Source organism: Heteronotia binoei, chromosome 1, assembly GCF_032191835.1.
Source record: "Heteronotia binoei isolate CCM8104 ecotype False Entrance Well chromosome 1, APGP_CSIRO_Hbin_v1, whole genome shotgun sequence".
In the NCBI taxonomy this organism is placed as follows: domain Eukaryota; kingdom Metazoa; phylum Chordata; class Lepidosauria; order Squamata; family Gekkonidae; genus Heteronotia; species Heteronotia binoei.
In genome coordinates this window covers 66,849,481-66,866,210 of record NC_083223.1, presented here as the reverse complement: position 1 = coordinate 66,866,210, position 16,730 = coordinate 66,849,481, and the positions used below count along the sequence as shown (strand labels likewise).

At 42.8% G+C, this 16,730-nt stretch overlaps 1 protein-coding gene across 1 annotated transcript in view; it reads left to right on the top strand.

Moving 5' to 3' along the window:
* Positions 1 to 16,730, top strand: part of LOC132569389 (protein eyes shut homolog) — a 219,377-nt gene that overhangs the window by 181,783 nt on the left and 20,864 nt on the right. Inside the window, exon 9 of the mRNA XM_060235435.1 lies at positions 5,192 to 5,358. Within this exon, the coding sequence (XP_060091418.1) occupies positions 5,192 to 5,358 (167 nt within the window). The remainder of the gene's footprint in view (positions 1 to 5,191; positions 5,359 to 16,730) is intronic.

Sequence of the window (16,730 nt, the reverse complement as noted above, 5' to 3'; positions counted from 1 at the left end):
TGGGAACTATTAAGGCATTTTTTTTGTAATATTTGTTAAAAGCTCTCAGACATGTTTAATTGATTTGTGCAATCATTACATAGATTATAATATACATGTGTATACGCATGTAGGATACCGAGTATTTAATCAGCTAAATTAGTTCTAAAAACAAAGTTAAAGAGGTTAAAAGTACTTAGGAAATATATTGGTCTTTCAGTTTTCTCTAGGGCAAGGTTCAATAATTTAATAGCATTTGCTTAATGAAATGAATAAGAGCTAAAAATAACCAAGAATGGTATTTGGCATGTTTTTGAATATATTTTGATACTGAAAGTTGTAAGGACAATAAATAATCTCTTGCATATTTAAAGATGGTGCTTCTTTCTGTTCATTTACTAATATCTTGATAGGCTTGTTTTAGGCAATTGCACAGTGGGAGGAGCCCCAGGAAATTAGGTAGGTAGATAAATCTATGAGGCTATTGTGTTAAAGCTGCAGTACTGCAGTCCTAAGCTCTGCTCACAACTTGAGTTGGATCCCTGGCGGAAGCTGGATTTTCAGGTAGCCGGCTCGAGGTTGACTCAGCCTTCCATCTTTCCAAGGTTGGTAAAATGAGCACCCAGCTTGCCAGTACCCAGCAGATGACTGGGGAAGGCAGTGGCAAACCACCCTGTTAAAAAGTCTGCCATGAAAATGTTGTGAAAGCAACGTCACCCCGGAGTTGGAAACAACTGGTGCTTGCACAGGGAACCTTTCCTTTCATTGTGTAGAGAGGGAATGGCTTGCACATCCTTAGGATGTCTCCAGTCTTGGTATTGGGACAAGGGGATTTTTCTTGGTTCAGATTTACTTTGATCTTTCAAAAGACCTTGATTGTCTACTATTATGCAGCACAATGAAACCTATAGGTTGGAGGAAAGCTTACACCCCTGAAAATATTAGGATGACTCACACAGCAGAGACTGAGCCCTCTCACCATATCTGGTTGACTTCTGGGCAGAGAGAACAGGTAGGGCTCAGTCTGCACCTTGTTGACCATAGCTGACACAGAGACCCTTTGGGATCATTGCGTAGACTCATAGACTGAGTTCCTCTTCCCAACAGATATTTCCCTTGGATATCACAGAAACAGCCAGATTTTACAATAGTCAGCTGACAGCAGCTGAACTAAATTCCCACCATGACATTCCTCTTCTGCTGTTACAGAGGTGTTATATTAAAGGGCTCAGTTGCGTCACTCATACTACTTTCTGCACTCCTATTATACTTTCCAGATTCCTTTACTGGAAGGTTTTATAAGCATTTGGAAGATCTATTTTACTGTTCAGGATAATTTATTAGGCACTAATTACCACAACTAAGGATGCATAAGGGCTTAGACCCAGAGAAACTAGTGTACATTTATAATGTGCTTCTGTGCAGAAGCTCCTTTGTACATCTCTGAATCTAAGCCAGTTTTAAAAGCTTCTACCAAATAACTAAATTCTCCTCCAGAGACTTGTCAGGATATTGACTGGGAGTTAAAATGAGTTTGCAATAGATAAAGACTTATGTGTAATAACACACTTTGATTAGTCTTTTTTTTATGGCAATGTTAAATCCCATTTTATAATTTGCTCCAGGAGCACTTAGGTGGGGTGGGGAGAGACCCTTAAAATTGGCAAGGGAAAAACACTTCCACAGTTGAAAATTAGGCATTAATTTTACCAGTTTTGCTCAAGCTGACTAGTGCCTTTTTTATGAGAAATGGCCCAAGCATAATTTCAGAATTTAACACTAATGGCATAGGAAAAAAGATCCAATTTTAAGGTCAATTTAAAACTTAATCAAAGACAAATTAAGATTGGAAATTTCTGCCAAGAGTTGTTGTTATTACAGATCTCAGTAGCATTTCAAATAGGTTTGGCCTCAATCAAACCGAGAGAGTGGAAAGCTGGATGGCTGATTATCTCCACCTGAGTCACTTCCTTTGTTCACTCTTCATTTTACAGATTAGTGTACCTGGTTGTGGTTTTTTAAACACACGTACAGAAAGCATCTGAAGATAGTGGACATTACTGGAGTTTTTGTACTGTCCAAGCAATTAGGGACCAATATTTACACTAGTCTTGCAAACTATTTACATTTGCAGTTGCCGGCTGTGGCACTTTCAGGGTCATTATTATCAAAAGGTCCCAGAATAAACATGGAACTGGCAATACAACCAGTATTCTATGAGGCTAAATGAAGAACAGAAATTCAAAACAAATTGATTTACATGCATGTTTCTTTAACTCAAGAATCTGCACCATACAGAACAATAAGTATAAATACATCCAAGTAAAACAGAGCTTTGCAACAGAGAATCTTTCTCAGTTTAATTAAATAATGTGTTCTTACTTACATTTGTTGGGAGTCCACACCAGCTTCTTCTCAAATACACCCAAAGGCCAGATTCTTCTAATTAAGTCCTCTTTCATATGGATTTCAGTTCTAACAAACTGGATGATACAGTAACCAGGTTGCTAAATCTGCATCTTGAAAGACATAGCTCTGAAATAATACTATTTTAATAATATATTATAATAATACATTAAGGTATTTATTTTACACTTCTGTCCCACCCTATCCCACAGTGGGCTTAATAATAATAATAATTAACAGTAAATTTCACCCCCCTTTACTAGTTAAATTTTCACATAAATTATTATAAATCATTATTATAATAAATAATAAATTATTTCCAGTTATACAGGATTATAAAAGCTCAGAAATGTTTTCTAGCCAAATTTTTCACTGAGTCTCAGCCAGATTTATTACAACCCCCGTCACATATTGCTTGTGTACCCCAGGGTCCCATGATCCCTAGCATAGTCTTTTTCAGGTAATCAAAGGGACCTTTTCATGAGCAGAAAAGCTGATTGGATCCAACCCAATGATTGCTATGGGGACGAACCCATTTAAATGTGACCACCATAGTATACATGGTTGACCACAAAAGATTCAGGCTGCTCCCTACAAGATGTTTGAATGGCAAAGCACTGGCCTCATCCTGGACCGTCAACGTCAAAGAATGGCAATACATCATTAGAACAAAACCAGAACTAAATATTTATACAAAGCAATTAAAGCATTGGTCAGGAAGGAAGGGTCACTGAAGAAACACCAAAGAAACAAAACAAAAAGTCTTCACTTGCTGATTAAAGATGGCAACAGGAGACAGAGAGTGCCAGAGTTTTGTTGCCAAGACTGAGAAGGCTCTCTCCCAGGTTGCCTCCCAACCTTATATCAGAAGGAAGGCCTCTGAAAATGACCACAGTAGACAGGTATGTTCATAAGGGTTCAGGTGGTCCTTCAGGTATGTTGGTCACAAACCTTATAGGGCTTTAAAGATCACTAGCCCACTGAATTGTGCCCAGAAGTAAACTGGGAGCCATAACTGAGAAAGTCTTAACAAGCCCTTGTGCTTTATGGTCTGTTTTACTAAGAAAAAAACCAAGCATCTTCTTGATTTGTGATTTAGACATGGCAGTGAAGTTCCATACTCTCATAATCCCATCATTAATTTGGAGAACCACAGAGAATTTCCCACAGAACATTACACATTGTCTTGCAGCAATTTACAAGCTCTATCTGAAGTAGGTATACAACCTTTAATGTAACATGATAAATCAACCAGGATCAAAAAGTAAATTGGGATCCAACCCCTCCACACTTCTACCTGATACTAAGAACAAAAACAAGAAAAGTGTAGAACTTTATAGGGTCACGTCAATGGCATGATAAGGACAGAGGATGTGTTCACATTACACTAAATAATGTGTTTTGCAACTGGATTTTTGCTATTCTTACACAGTGAAAATCCAGTTGCAAAACACATTACTTAATGAAGTGTAAAAGTATCAAGAGTCTTGTTGATGACCTCAGCCAGCAAGACAACTCTTACATTGCTATAGACTCTTATTTGGAATCCATTGCAACAAACTACATTATTACAGTGAGCCATGTCAGGCCAGTTTGGTGTAGTGGTTAAGTGCATGGACTCTTATCTGGGAGAACCGGGTTTGATTCCCCACTCCTCCACTTGCAGCTGTTGGAATGGCCTTGAGTCAGCCATAGGTCTCATAGGAGTCTCAACCCCACTACCTCACAGGGTGTCTGTTGTGGGGGGAAAGGGGAAGGGGAAGGAGATTGTGACCACTCTGAGACTTTGAGATTCAAAGTATAGAGTGGGAAATAAATCCAAAATCCAATATCCAATTATATTCAGCAATAATTTTTAGTGTTGGTTTTATCTTTACATAGGAACAACCTTATTTGGCCATCGTCTCCAGTTCAGCATCTTTTACCACATAGTGGCAAGTTCTTCAGAATGCATATATTAACAGCACAGCACATCAAAAATGTAACCCACATTAGATAGATCCAAGTAGTCAGTCATGTTGGTCTGAAGTAGTAGAACAAAATAGGAGTCAAGTTGCACTTTTAAGACCAACTGCCAGCTATGTGTGGCTTTGCTCACTGTACCGGATTCCTCATCTAATGAAGTGTGCTTAGAGAGCACATGAAAGCTTACGTTCTGAATAAAACTAAGTTGGTCTTAAAGGTACAACTTGACTCCTATTTTTAGCCCACATTAGTATCTGTCACATCCAGCTTTTATCTACCAAATGTTTGGGGATGTCATGGAGATTATACATGGTCAGCCATTGGTTAGCAACTTGGAATAATCACATCTTCACATAACGTTTAATTTGAATCTGGAACTCCCTGTCACATGTATCTCTTTAAAAGGGGCTTACATTAGCTTTAAAAGGAGTTTAATAAATAAATGCAGGAGGACAGTGTCATCAATAGCTATTAGATGTGATGGTTAAATGGATCCAGAGGCAACAAAAATGAGGGGAGGCTTAGACTTTAATATTACTGCTTATGAATCTTCTGGGGCATCTGGCTGGCCACTGCAGAAAACCATATATCTAGTGGATTAGACAGACCATCGGCCTGAACCATCAGGTTTCTTATATATGCAATTTCTTTTATGACTTTAGTTTTTGGTGCAGTAAGGTTTAATGACTTTCCAAAGTCAGTGTTACAGATGAAATACCAAATTCCCAGGTACTTTTCTTCCTTGCCTGTGACTTAGTTTATACATCTGCTTAGCCTCAGGATAAGTTGCAGAGATGGAAATCTTTTTCTATATCTGTGTGCTTGTAATTCTCACTTCTAGTTGTGTGCGAATGGAGGACGATGTTTCCATGATGAAGACAACCAGGGTTATCACTGTGCCTGTCTTCCTGGCTGGACAGGACCTACATGTCTGGAAAATATTAATGACTGTGAAGTGAGCTGGTGCCAGAACGGAGGCACTTGTGAAGATGGAATCAACAAATACAGGTACTGGCATGCCCTCCTCACTGCAGCTTTCTCCATAAACCTCTGCGCTGTCTCAAGACATGATTGAAATACTGTTTCCCTCCTGCAGCTTTCAACTGCAATTAAAATGTCATTGCTGTTGCATTTATCCCCTTCAGATTCTAAAATGTTATGGGCAGTAACTTGCAATAAACATAGCTATTTAAGTAAACAGATTGATTACCTAAGCTGTATTTCACAAGTTCAGTGGGGGAGAAAACACTGAGTTGAGAAGAAAATCAAGGAAGAGTGATACAATATCTAATGAATGTGTTATTCCCTTCTCCAAAATAATAGGAATATATAGGAACAAAAAAGCGGGAAAGGAGTGTTTCTTCTCAAATGTAGATAAAGACAACTATTGGGAAAACAGAACAGTATAGCAACATTTTAAGCAAATTGGTCCATCTCAGTTGAAAATTGTTAGCTAGTCACAACACTGTGAGCTTCCATCAAAACACATAGTAAAAGACTGTGAGAGACATCGCCTTATCCTTGGTCCAGTCACTTCATCCTGTTGAGTTTCCATATCATTGACATAGTCTATATTCCTAGACATCTATACTGGTTGTCTGTAGTAAATGCTAGGGCAGGGAAAATTCATGAAGAGATTATGCCTGTGGAGTGTTTGTAGAATTTACTGCAACAGAGAGGAGAAAGGGTAAAAACTCACCATAAGGAAGTGAAGCTAGCAGGAATATGTGGTTTTTCACATTTATTTTTCCTTCTGCATGTTGTCATGGTGAATGGTTTCCGTCCACGCAAGTTAATTGCTGTTACTGATCATTTGTTTAACACATTTTAAAGCAGGGGTTTCAATTGTGTGGCCTGTGGATCAATGCTCCTAAACTGTGGAGTCCTGTGAGCAAATATTCTACTTCGTGAGCTACTGGCATTAAAGTTGTGAGCAAGAGATTTTGCTACTGCATAAATTAGTTTGCTCTGGGGCTATCCTTATTGAGCTAAGATAAAAATGTGTGAGCCAGAGGCTAAAAAACTGTGAGCTAGCTCACACTAATTCAGCTTAGAGGAAACACTGCTGTGGACCATATCCAGGCTGCACAGGGCTCAAATCTGGTCCCCAAAGTAACCTCCTTCTCCTGCTTCCTTTCCAGGGCTGCTGCTGCAGCTGCACCATACCATGCTTTTCCCCCAACTCCCTCTGTGGCTCTTTGCTTCCTGTTTCCTGCTTCTCTTCCCCCTTCCCTCTCTCCCTTCCCCCCCTCTCTCTCTCACACACACACACACAGAGCTCTGTGGCTACTTCGTGCTGGAGAGATACAAGGACAAGCCTGCCTCTACCTTTCTGTCTCTCTCACTGTCTCTCTCACGTGCACCCCCCTCCCCTTTGTGCTTGCTTCTCTGGGGCTGCTTCTTCTCTTTGGGATATGAAGGGGGAGGAAAGTGAGAGAGACCAATATTGCACTCCCATAGCAGATTTAAGACCAACAACATTTTATTCCAGGCATAAGCTTTTGTGTGCAAGTACACTTCTTCTTTGGAGGGAGGGAGGCAGGACGGGTGGGTGGAAAGATGGACTCTTCTGATAAGTACAATGTGCATTGAGAAAATTATTTTGGCTTATTCTGAAAAGTTTTTTTTAATGGATTTCTCTGTTCCTATCTGAATTTATTTTCTTTCAAAAAATGATTAGGAATTAGAATGCTTGGATTGGTCCATATATCTTGGAAAGTGGCATGATTTGAGATGCCAAATGATAATAGGACACATTGGTAACAAGACAGGAAAACTAGCTCTCAGTTCAGTCCGAGAGGATGCATTGACTTGAGCTTCATAATCAATTGCAATTCAGTGGCCTCTCTTTCTAATCTCCCTTTGAAATTCCTTTGTAAGAGTACTGCTACTCTCAGGGTCAGATCTGGGGGGGGGGGGGGCAGAGGGGGTGTTTTGCTCCCGGCGCTGCCAGAGGGGGTCGCCAGATTGGGCACCTCCCTCCCAGGAAAGGGGGAGAAAGATTGGCTTCTTTTGCACCGCCACCCGGCCCGCTGGAACCCCTTCCCTTGCCTCACCTGCAGCTATACAGGAATGCAATAATTGCTCCCTCCCAGCTGCTTTTCTTCTCTCCCCCCTCCTTGCCACCCCAGCCCTTCCCATTGGCGCCTGGTCGTACACACCTCCCTGACAGCGTAATCGGTTGTGTGTGTTGGGGTGGTAGGGATGGAGGGAAGAATCTTGCGGGCTATCTCCTCCCCCCCTTCAGAAGTGCTTTCATCTTGACCCCCACAAAAAAACCCAGCTTCAGCTCTGCACGAAAAAGCCCTTTGCCAGCAGTTTGACAATTGCAGTTCATTCCTGCAGCTCATCAAAGTAAAGCAGGTGAGAAAAAAATCCAGGCTGGTCATTTTCTGCTACTGAAACAGAGAATAAAAAGAAGAGTCGCTTTCTCTATTCCACCTCTGGGATTCTTCCGTAAACAAGACTCACGTGCTCTCTCCAAAACCCCCACCCCCTATCCCTCCACCCTGTCCAGACTTAGAGCCAACAAGCCCGAAGGGAAGATCATGGACATACTGGTAGGAGAGTCTCAAAGAAGTCAGTGATTGACTTGCATTGGAGTAAGTTTTTAGAGAAAAAGGTAAAAGTCAGATCTACACGGATCTTCATGAATTCATATGATTTTTACATTGAAATGAAATCAAACCACTATTATTCTGTAGATCCTGTCTTAGACTATAGGCAGGACCACAGAAATCATGCTTCCATGGATTCGTGGCGCCTCACCAGTGCGAAAACAGGTTTCCAAAGCACGGATCCTCATGAATTCATATGATTTTTACGGTGAAATGAAATCAAACAACCATCATGCTGTGGATCCTGTCTTCCCCCGAAGCTCACCATCAATTCTTCTATCATGTCCATGGGCATTGTTTGCACCATGGATCCATGGCTTTTGGGGTGCAAATTCTGCCCATGGACATGGTATGTGATTGGATTGTGAGCTTGGGGCAATCCAAAGCAAAAATCATGAGGATCCATGGTTCAAAACCAAGTTTTTGGTCCATGGTGCTGCCACAAAGTCGTGAATCCATGATTTCTGTGGTGCAAACTCTGCCCTTGTGATTGGATGGTGAGCTTGGGGTGGCCCAAAGCAAAAATAATGAGGATCCATGAGGATCCATGGTTCAAAACCAAGTTTTTGGTCCATGGTGCTGCCACGAAGTCGTAGATCTACAATTCCTGGGGTGCAAACTTTGCCCATGGACATGATATAAGAATAGATGGTGAGCTTGTGGGGGATCCTAAGCAAAAATCATGAGGAACCATGAGGATCCGTGGTTTGGAAACATGCTTTTCCACTGTTGTGGCACCACAGATTCATGGACGCATGATTTTTCTGGTGCTGCCTATCGTCTAAGACAGGATCTACAGCATGATGGTGGTTTCATTTCATTTCACCATAAAAATCACATGAATTCATGAGGATCTGTGCTTTGGAATCCTGTTTTTGCACTGGTGAGGCGCCACAAATCTGTGAAGGCATTATTTTTGTGGTCCTGCCTATAGTCTAAGCTAGCGGCCCCATGGCACAGAGTGGTAAAGCAGCAGTACAGCAGTACTGCGGTCTGAACTCTCTGCTCATGACCTGAGTTTGATTCTGGTGGAAGCTGGATTCAGATAGCCAGCCCAAGGTTGACTCAGCCTTCCATCCTTCTGAGGTCGGTAAAATGAGTACCTAGCTTGCTGGGAGGAAAGTGTAAAAAACTGGGGAAGGCAATGGCAAACCACCCCATAAAAAGTCTGCCATGAAAACGTGAAAGCAACTTCACCCCAGAGTCAGAAGCTACTGGTGCTTGCACAGAGGACCTTTCCTTTTTTCCTATAATCTAGGACAGAATCTACAGAATAATAGTGGTTTGATTTCATTTCAAAGCAAAAATCATATGAATTCATGAAGATCCATGTAGATCTGACTTTTACCCAGACCCAGTTTTTAGAGTATCCTGCTGCAAACACTGCATTTCCGCTTACTTGTCCCTTGCAATCCTTAGCTCTTCCCCCTTTTTTCCCCTCTTTGCCAAAATGCAAGCTGTAACCTCCTCGGTCTATACAGCACCCTATACAGGAACAAAACTATTACCGTATTTGCCAGCGTATAAGACGACTTTTTTGCCCTGAAAAACATGCCTCCAAGTGGGGGGGTTGTATTATACGCCGGGTGCACTTCAGTTGAATAGGAGGGTTCCCTGCTCGTCCCCCAGACGCAGCAGCCGGGCTTTCGGGAGGCCACCTTGGAAGTGCTGCTGGAGCCGCCGCGCTTTGCTCTTGGTCCAGCGGTTTGGGGGTCCCGTCCGGCTGCTCAAGCGGCTCTACAGGCCTTGATGTGGCTGCGGCTCCAGCCGTTCTCCTACAGGCCTCGTGAGTCCAGGCAGGAAGAAGGGAGAAGAGAGCCCGGCCGGGGCCGCGGGCGGCTCTCGGGCCCGTGCATGCTGCTCGTCCCCCCGCTCTGCCACCAGCTGGCTCCCACTCAAGACGGCTCTTGTCCAAAGCCACCCCGCCCCCACAGGTTGGCAGCGGGCCCTGAAAGGGACTCGGGGGCCAGGAGGAGACTTCGGCAGTGAGGTGGCGGGAGCAGCCGGTGTGTCTAGGGAGGGGGGGAGTGCGGGTCATGGCGCCTGTGCAGCCAAACCCTACAAGCCCTCGGGTGGGGCAGACTGGGCTCTTCGACCCCCCCCCCCCACCGAAGCGAGCAAGACTGCCAAGAGACCAGCCGAACCTTCGCACCGGCGACCCCACCTCGACCCTGTTGCGTCTGGCGGCTGGGGGGGGCAAGAGGAGCAGCATGGGTGCAATCCCCAAACCAGTTGTGCGGCAGTATCCGACCCGGGAAGGGAACCCAGGCAGCACTTAAGACCGCCCTGGCTGACCGTCGTGGGTGCTTCTCGGACAAAAGGCCTCCAGAGCTTGCACCCAAAGGCTCCGCTCAGTATATTTTGAGTGGAAATGTTGGGGGGTCGTCTTATATGCCCAGTCGTTTTATACGCCGGCAAATACGGTAATATTATTACCAGTTCTCCTTTTTCAAGGTGAGAAGCTCACTAAATTTTATACTGGTCTTACTGAATTTAATGTGACTAGAGGAGAGGGGACCTAAAATTGCAGCTGAGAGTCCTGAACCTTTACTCAGAAGTAAGTTCCACATAGCTCAGCATTTAGTATCAAATATGTATGCTTGGGACTGTGGCATTCTTTGCTGCAGATTCCAAACAGTTTATGCACTTAAAGAAATGAAAACAGCCGTCAGATCCCTGGAAAGAAATGCATGCCATATTGAGAAGGGAAAACCAACCTGGGTTTTTCCAACTCTATGATTCTAGGTTCCTATCCTTTCACCACTGCTGCACAACTCTAGAGAAGGGAATTTAAACCCCTTCTCTGATGTGGCGCTGCAGAGGGGCGCACAAAGTTAGTTTTGGCTAGGGCTCAAAACGCTCTAGGGCCAGCCCTGCTGAGGCTTCCACTCCTCATACAAACACCCAATGGGGTGTTTAAATGGAATGTGTGTGTCAAATTGTCCATGGGTCCCTTTATTTTTTGAGTGGGGGCGCTATTTTTTTGTTTTGCCCCCCCCAAAAAAAAAATGTAGATCCGGCCCTGGCTACTCTTAGGTCAGCGACTGAATGTTGTGATTTCTAATGTCATTTTCTAATGCCCGGGCTTCAGATTCAGCAGAAGTTCACAGGAGCATAGCTCCTGAACCTTTCTGACACCCCCCATCTTTTCCTCCCCACCTACCTTATCCATTGAATGGTAGGTGCAGCTGCATAACAACCCCTGGATTAGAAGAGCAGGCAGCCAGCCAGCCCACCCCCAGGGGCTTTGCCATGCCTCCAGCAGCCCTCATTAACCCCTGGAGAAGCCCATGCCCCCTGAGTTTCTCCACTTCTGATTTTGGGCAGCAAGTGGTTTGCTGGCCTTTTGACTATGGGAGGGGGCAGCCAAGGAGAGCCCCAGGCGAGAGAGACCTGCTTGGGCTGGCTGGATCTCTTGCATCAGGTTGCCTTTGGTTGGGGGAGGTGGCATATGCTAATGAGTTATTCTAATGAGCTCCACCACCTATTTTTCTACAAAATGACCCCTGCTAACGTCCATTTATTCTTTGTATTCTCCTGGCCTGAATCCTCCTGGATGGAATTGAGATTTAGGTTTCCTGTCTTTTCACCAACACTAGTATCTCCACATTATTGCCCTCTGCATATTACACCTAATCCAATCAAGCCTGCTATTGTCATTCATCTGCTGTTCATCTGCTATCATTCATCATTCATCTGCTATTGCCATCTGAAATCAGCTTTGTAAAGTTTATATCTCTGGTATATCTATTTACAATTTATGGTATGCATGGCCCAGCCTGACGAAGTGACAATTATTTCAGAATAGGCCCTCATAACAAATGAGTTTGACACCTCTGTTTTAAAGCAATTTATATGATACTAAAATGCATGCCATTTATACATTCACAAGCAAAGACTTCAGGGATGATATGTCATTCTTCCCTCTGTGCTGGTCGTGGGGACCCTACCATGATAAGCTTCTCTCCTCTGCCACTGCTGTCAAGTGACAGAATGGATGCTTGAAATGAAATTGCATCCAGCACATTTTCCATTTCAAGCTCAAGTCTGATACACTGGGTAGTGATGGCTGGGTGGGAGCAGGGGCTTGGAACAAGCAACATGCAAGATGTGCTTTCTTTTCCATTCATTCATTCTGTTTAATATGGTCAGAGACCCATCAAGTAACATAACGTGGCATAGCCTAACAAAATGTGCAATATAACCAAATAACAGAATATTCATGTGAAGGCAGACACAATTTAAAACCTAGACATACAAATTCCAATATTCAAATTCTAAAATGTTAGAATTAAAATTGGGCTTTCTTTTCCAAGATTCCCTCTCCAAGCCAACCAGGTGATCATGGGTCTGTGTACTTTCTTCGCCAAGCCTCTTCCAGGTGTGTTGCTGATGTGATCTTTTATCTCATTGACTTGAAGTTTTCTGAATTTTGAGTTGTAATTTCTGAGTTCACGTGCTTAAAATTTATTTTAAAGAGGCCCATTAAATGGTGTTTGCAAGAGGCGGGGCCATGTGCACCAGAACTCCAAGTGGCAAATTTGCTGCTGGAGTTCAGGCATTCCCTCCCCTCACTTCTCGCCAGCATTTAAAAGGACCACTTAAATACTGTTTGCAAGAAGTGGAGACAGCGTGCACCTGAACTCCAGTGGCAAATTTGCTTCTTGGAGTTCAGGTGTGCAGCCAGAGGCCACCCCTCACCCTGCCTCCTGCAAGATTTAAAGGGCCCTCCAGCTGATTGGTTGGCCATATGCTCCTACCAATCAGCTGGAGGACCCTCTAAATCATGTGGAAGGGGAGGGAGAGGGGTGGTCACTCTTTGGGGTGGTGCTTGGGGGCAGGGGTTCTCCACACTGGCCAGCTGCAGGCAGGATCCCAGGAAATCAGGTGATGCCCCTACCCCCACCTGGAGAATGGCATTCTTGCATTTCAGTGACCCTTAAACAGTGGTGATCAGTTAAAACTGAAACAACAGCAGATCAAGTCTTACTGTTCAATTGGCCCCAAGTCAACTGTGAACCTGCTCCTTCTTCTGGTCTTCCCCCTTGTGTGACTCCTCAAAGGTCTTTTTCAACTAAAGAAGTCTTCATCCTTTCTCTCAAGATCTGGTAATTATTAGCTGGAAGATTATGTATGCAATGGCCATGCCATGCAGTGAAGGAGGTCACCAACTTTGTTTCAGCTTTTGTTCTGTTCTTGCTGGCACTTAAATGGCTTCTAGCTATTTTTATCTTTTTAATCAGTTTTGCTGCATATCCTCAGGGCCAGAACCCTGTTGGCAGAGTGCCTGTGTAGCAGTTAGGAAACCAAAATCAACAAAAGCTTTATTTGTGGAGCTAACAAGCTGAATAGAAAAGAGAAGAGATAAACCTAGTTGTCTTGCTAGCTGAGTTCTAGACTATTCCAGAAAACTGACAAGAAGCTGCTTTGAAAAGAAGGTACTCCCCAAAGGATTTATCTAGCTAGAGCTTGCTGCCACCTACAGGATCTTCTCTCTTCTTGTTCTTTGTATGGAAGGCATTGCTATATTCCAAGGGATAACATCTTTAATATAGCAGACAGTTACTAGGCTCATGATATACTTCTGTGTCTCACTTGTATTAGCTGGCGGAGGAGACATGAGAGTCTTAGGCTGTGAACACACACACTAAATAATACACTTTCAATGTACTTTCCAACTGGATTTTGCCAGTTCTCACAGTACAATCCAGTTGGAAAGTGCACTGAAGTGCATTGTTTAGTGTGTGTGATCTCAGTCTTAGTGAAGTCAAGGAGTATGCAGGTTAATTGATCTGCCCAAATGTCGCTTCATTATGGCATAAACTGAAGCACTATAAATTCAGCTCCTCTTCAATCTGGGCCAGTTCTTTGTACAGAGATTCAGGCTATGGAGACTCTAAACTATGTTTCATGCCAGTTCCACAGGTGAGATTTTCATTGCTATCACATTAAGATGAGATAAATGTGTGTGGTAAGGCACCAGTGCACTGAAGCCCTTAAATGCCAAAGCAACGTTGAGCAGGCTATGTTCATGGAGTGATCCCTATTAACCTCCCAAAGGAGGGGAAGGGGCGGCGGGGGGTGGGGGGGGAGAGATTAGAATTGGCAAAATTCCCCAAGACAACACTGTGACTCAAAGATATAGATAGATGAACATTTTTTTTCAATGCTTTCAATCAATAACTCCACTTTCTTTTCTCTTTGGTATGCTGAGACCCTCAGCACAGAACTCTAATAGGGCATTTTAAACATAAACTCACAGAATAGGAAAAGTTTGTCATGCAGATTTTGGATCAAGTATGTTCATAATGCATAAATAAATTTTAAAGGAACACAACAATGCTGCAATGTGCAATTGTGGTGGTGAGGCTAGGAATTGATTGTTAGGACTAGGAAACCAGGGAGTCCAGGACAGTGAACATATTTTTCCTCTCTCTGTTTTCTCCTCACAACAGCCCAGTTAGATAGGTTAGGGGCTGGGCCTCGTGGCAGGGATTAACAGGCCAGTCTCCTCCAGCAACTCCAATCTTTCCTCATAGCTTCTGGTTATAGTAACATATTTAATATTAATATGTTACTGTATTGTGGTGGGGTAGGGTACAAAGTATGTGATTGTTTTGCTTGATACTAATTACAAGCATGGCTCTAGGGATATCATTATACCAGAAATTAATGCAACTTTCCCTAGTATTTGAGTACTGCCTTCCAAACTGAAAGAACAGAATCATTAGATGTACAGCATAACCTCCTCTTCCCTTCCTTGGAAGGGACATACACAAAACCCACCATTCCCACCAATGCATAAGAAATTATGTGTGTGTGTGTATCTTTTTTGTAATTTTATCATACAGCACAACTCTTTTCACATCTGTTGTGTCTTACTTCATTTTCCAGCAATGTGAATCTTGGTAACATTACAGCAAGTTTGCAAATCTGTGATTTGGAATATGACAGAATGCTTTTGGTCATAGCCAGTTTGCCATTTTCATATAAAGGACTCTAAAAGAGGTAGTTCCCAAAAGGATTAATTGGAAATAAGCCCTTCTGCAATATGTTTTGCTCAGTCTAATAATGAAATATCTATACAGAGTTATTACAGTCCCAGTCCACTGTAAACTTACCAACTTCAAGGTGAGGGGCCTAGAGTTCTGATATTACATCATCTTCAGACTGCAGAGATCAGTTCCCATAGAAGAAATGGTAGCTTGAGAAGTTGACATAGTGTAACAAGCAGTCTAGAAAAAATGGAATTCCTGTCCTTCCCCTACTGAGTTTCCCTCCCTCCCCAATCTCTGCCCTCTCCATGCACCATCCCCAAATTACCAATAATGTCCCAAGCTAGAGCTGGCAATCCTAGTGAAGTCAATTACTTCGACTGGGTAACTCTACATAGAACTGCATTGTAAGTTGTCCTCTGTATCTTCCAAATGGTTTTATAAATAAATAATTCCTAGCTCAGCACACAAGTATCTTCTTTTGAAATGCTATAAAACTATTAAAGAAGTTATATTTGTCTCTGGTTAATTATAGTCCTTTGGTTGTTCTGCACAGGTGTGGAGAGGAGCGTTAAGCTCCCTTCTTGTGCAGGTGATTGAGGGAGCATAGGGTAATGGTACACCACCTGTAGCACCTTAAAGATAAAGAGAAATTATCCTAAACCAACTCCCTATGACAGACTGGCCCAAGGAGGATTGGTGAAGAAAATCGCTGAGGCCGCATAACTGAAGAAAGGAAATACTGCCGGATCTCTTGGTTCATCTGCTGATATATATTCTGTGGAAGACAATGCTCAGACATAGTCTGTACCAAGCTTTGGGTCAGCATGTAGTTTCCCAACCAAAGGATAATGAATCTTCAGAGCTCCACTCTTATAAGGAGAGTAGGAAACACACACTGGGTGTCAGGGGAAGAAGTTTTGTCGCTGCAGATCAGCTCTTCTTCACTCCTGAGTATGTGGGGGCTGGCTGTGTAATTTGGTGTGTGTGTGTGGGGGGGATACTTGATGGAATATTCAAGGGAAGATTGTAAAGACTATCACTGTAGGAAAAAGCAGCATTACAGAAATATAAGGGAATACAACAAGCATTGGTTAGGTTCACCGTGAAAGACTACACTTTCTTCCCATGGGGATGCTGATGAGCTGTCAATTGCTAAAGATCCCATGAAATGTGAAAAAATGAATTAAAGTTTAATAGTGTATGTGATGAATAATTATGACATTTTAGGCTGAACTATTTGACTCTCTTCTGCCATCACACATCTAGGCTGTGGACATGGACATAAGGTGCTTTTATATATCCTTCTGGTGATCCATACTTAAAATAAAGCAGCTTGCTTCCTGACATGTAAACATCATTTGACTGTGTTCACACAAAGTCTGCCAAATGTGTTAGCAATGTAATCCAAGCTGTGATTTTGACCCACTTACTGATGCATGCCAGAAAAGGTGCAATGCGGTAATGAATTTGTTACACGTCTCCCCCTGCACCCTGCTGAATCCTTTACATGTAACACTACTGAAAGCTACTATTCTTACAGTCTCTGGGAGATAAAATTGCAAGCAAGCAAACTATTATTTTCTGATGTTTCTCTGTACTTATTTTCTCTTTCCAGTTTCTACCAAGAAAACTGGTGGTAAAATAATTGCTAATAGGTACTACTGACTCGGGAAGCTATAAAATCTGAAAGGTTATTCACTGTAACTATGTACAACCACTCAGTTTTAGTTTATACTTTGATTAGGGGTGAGTTTAGGGGAAGGCT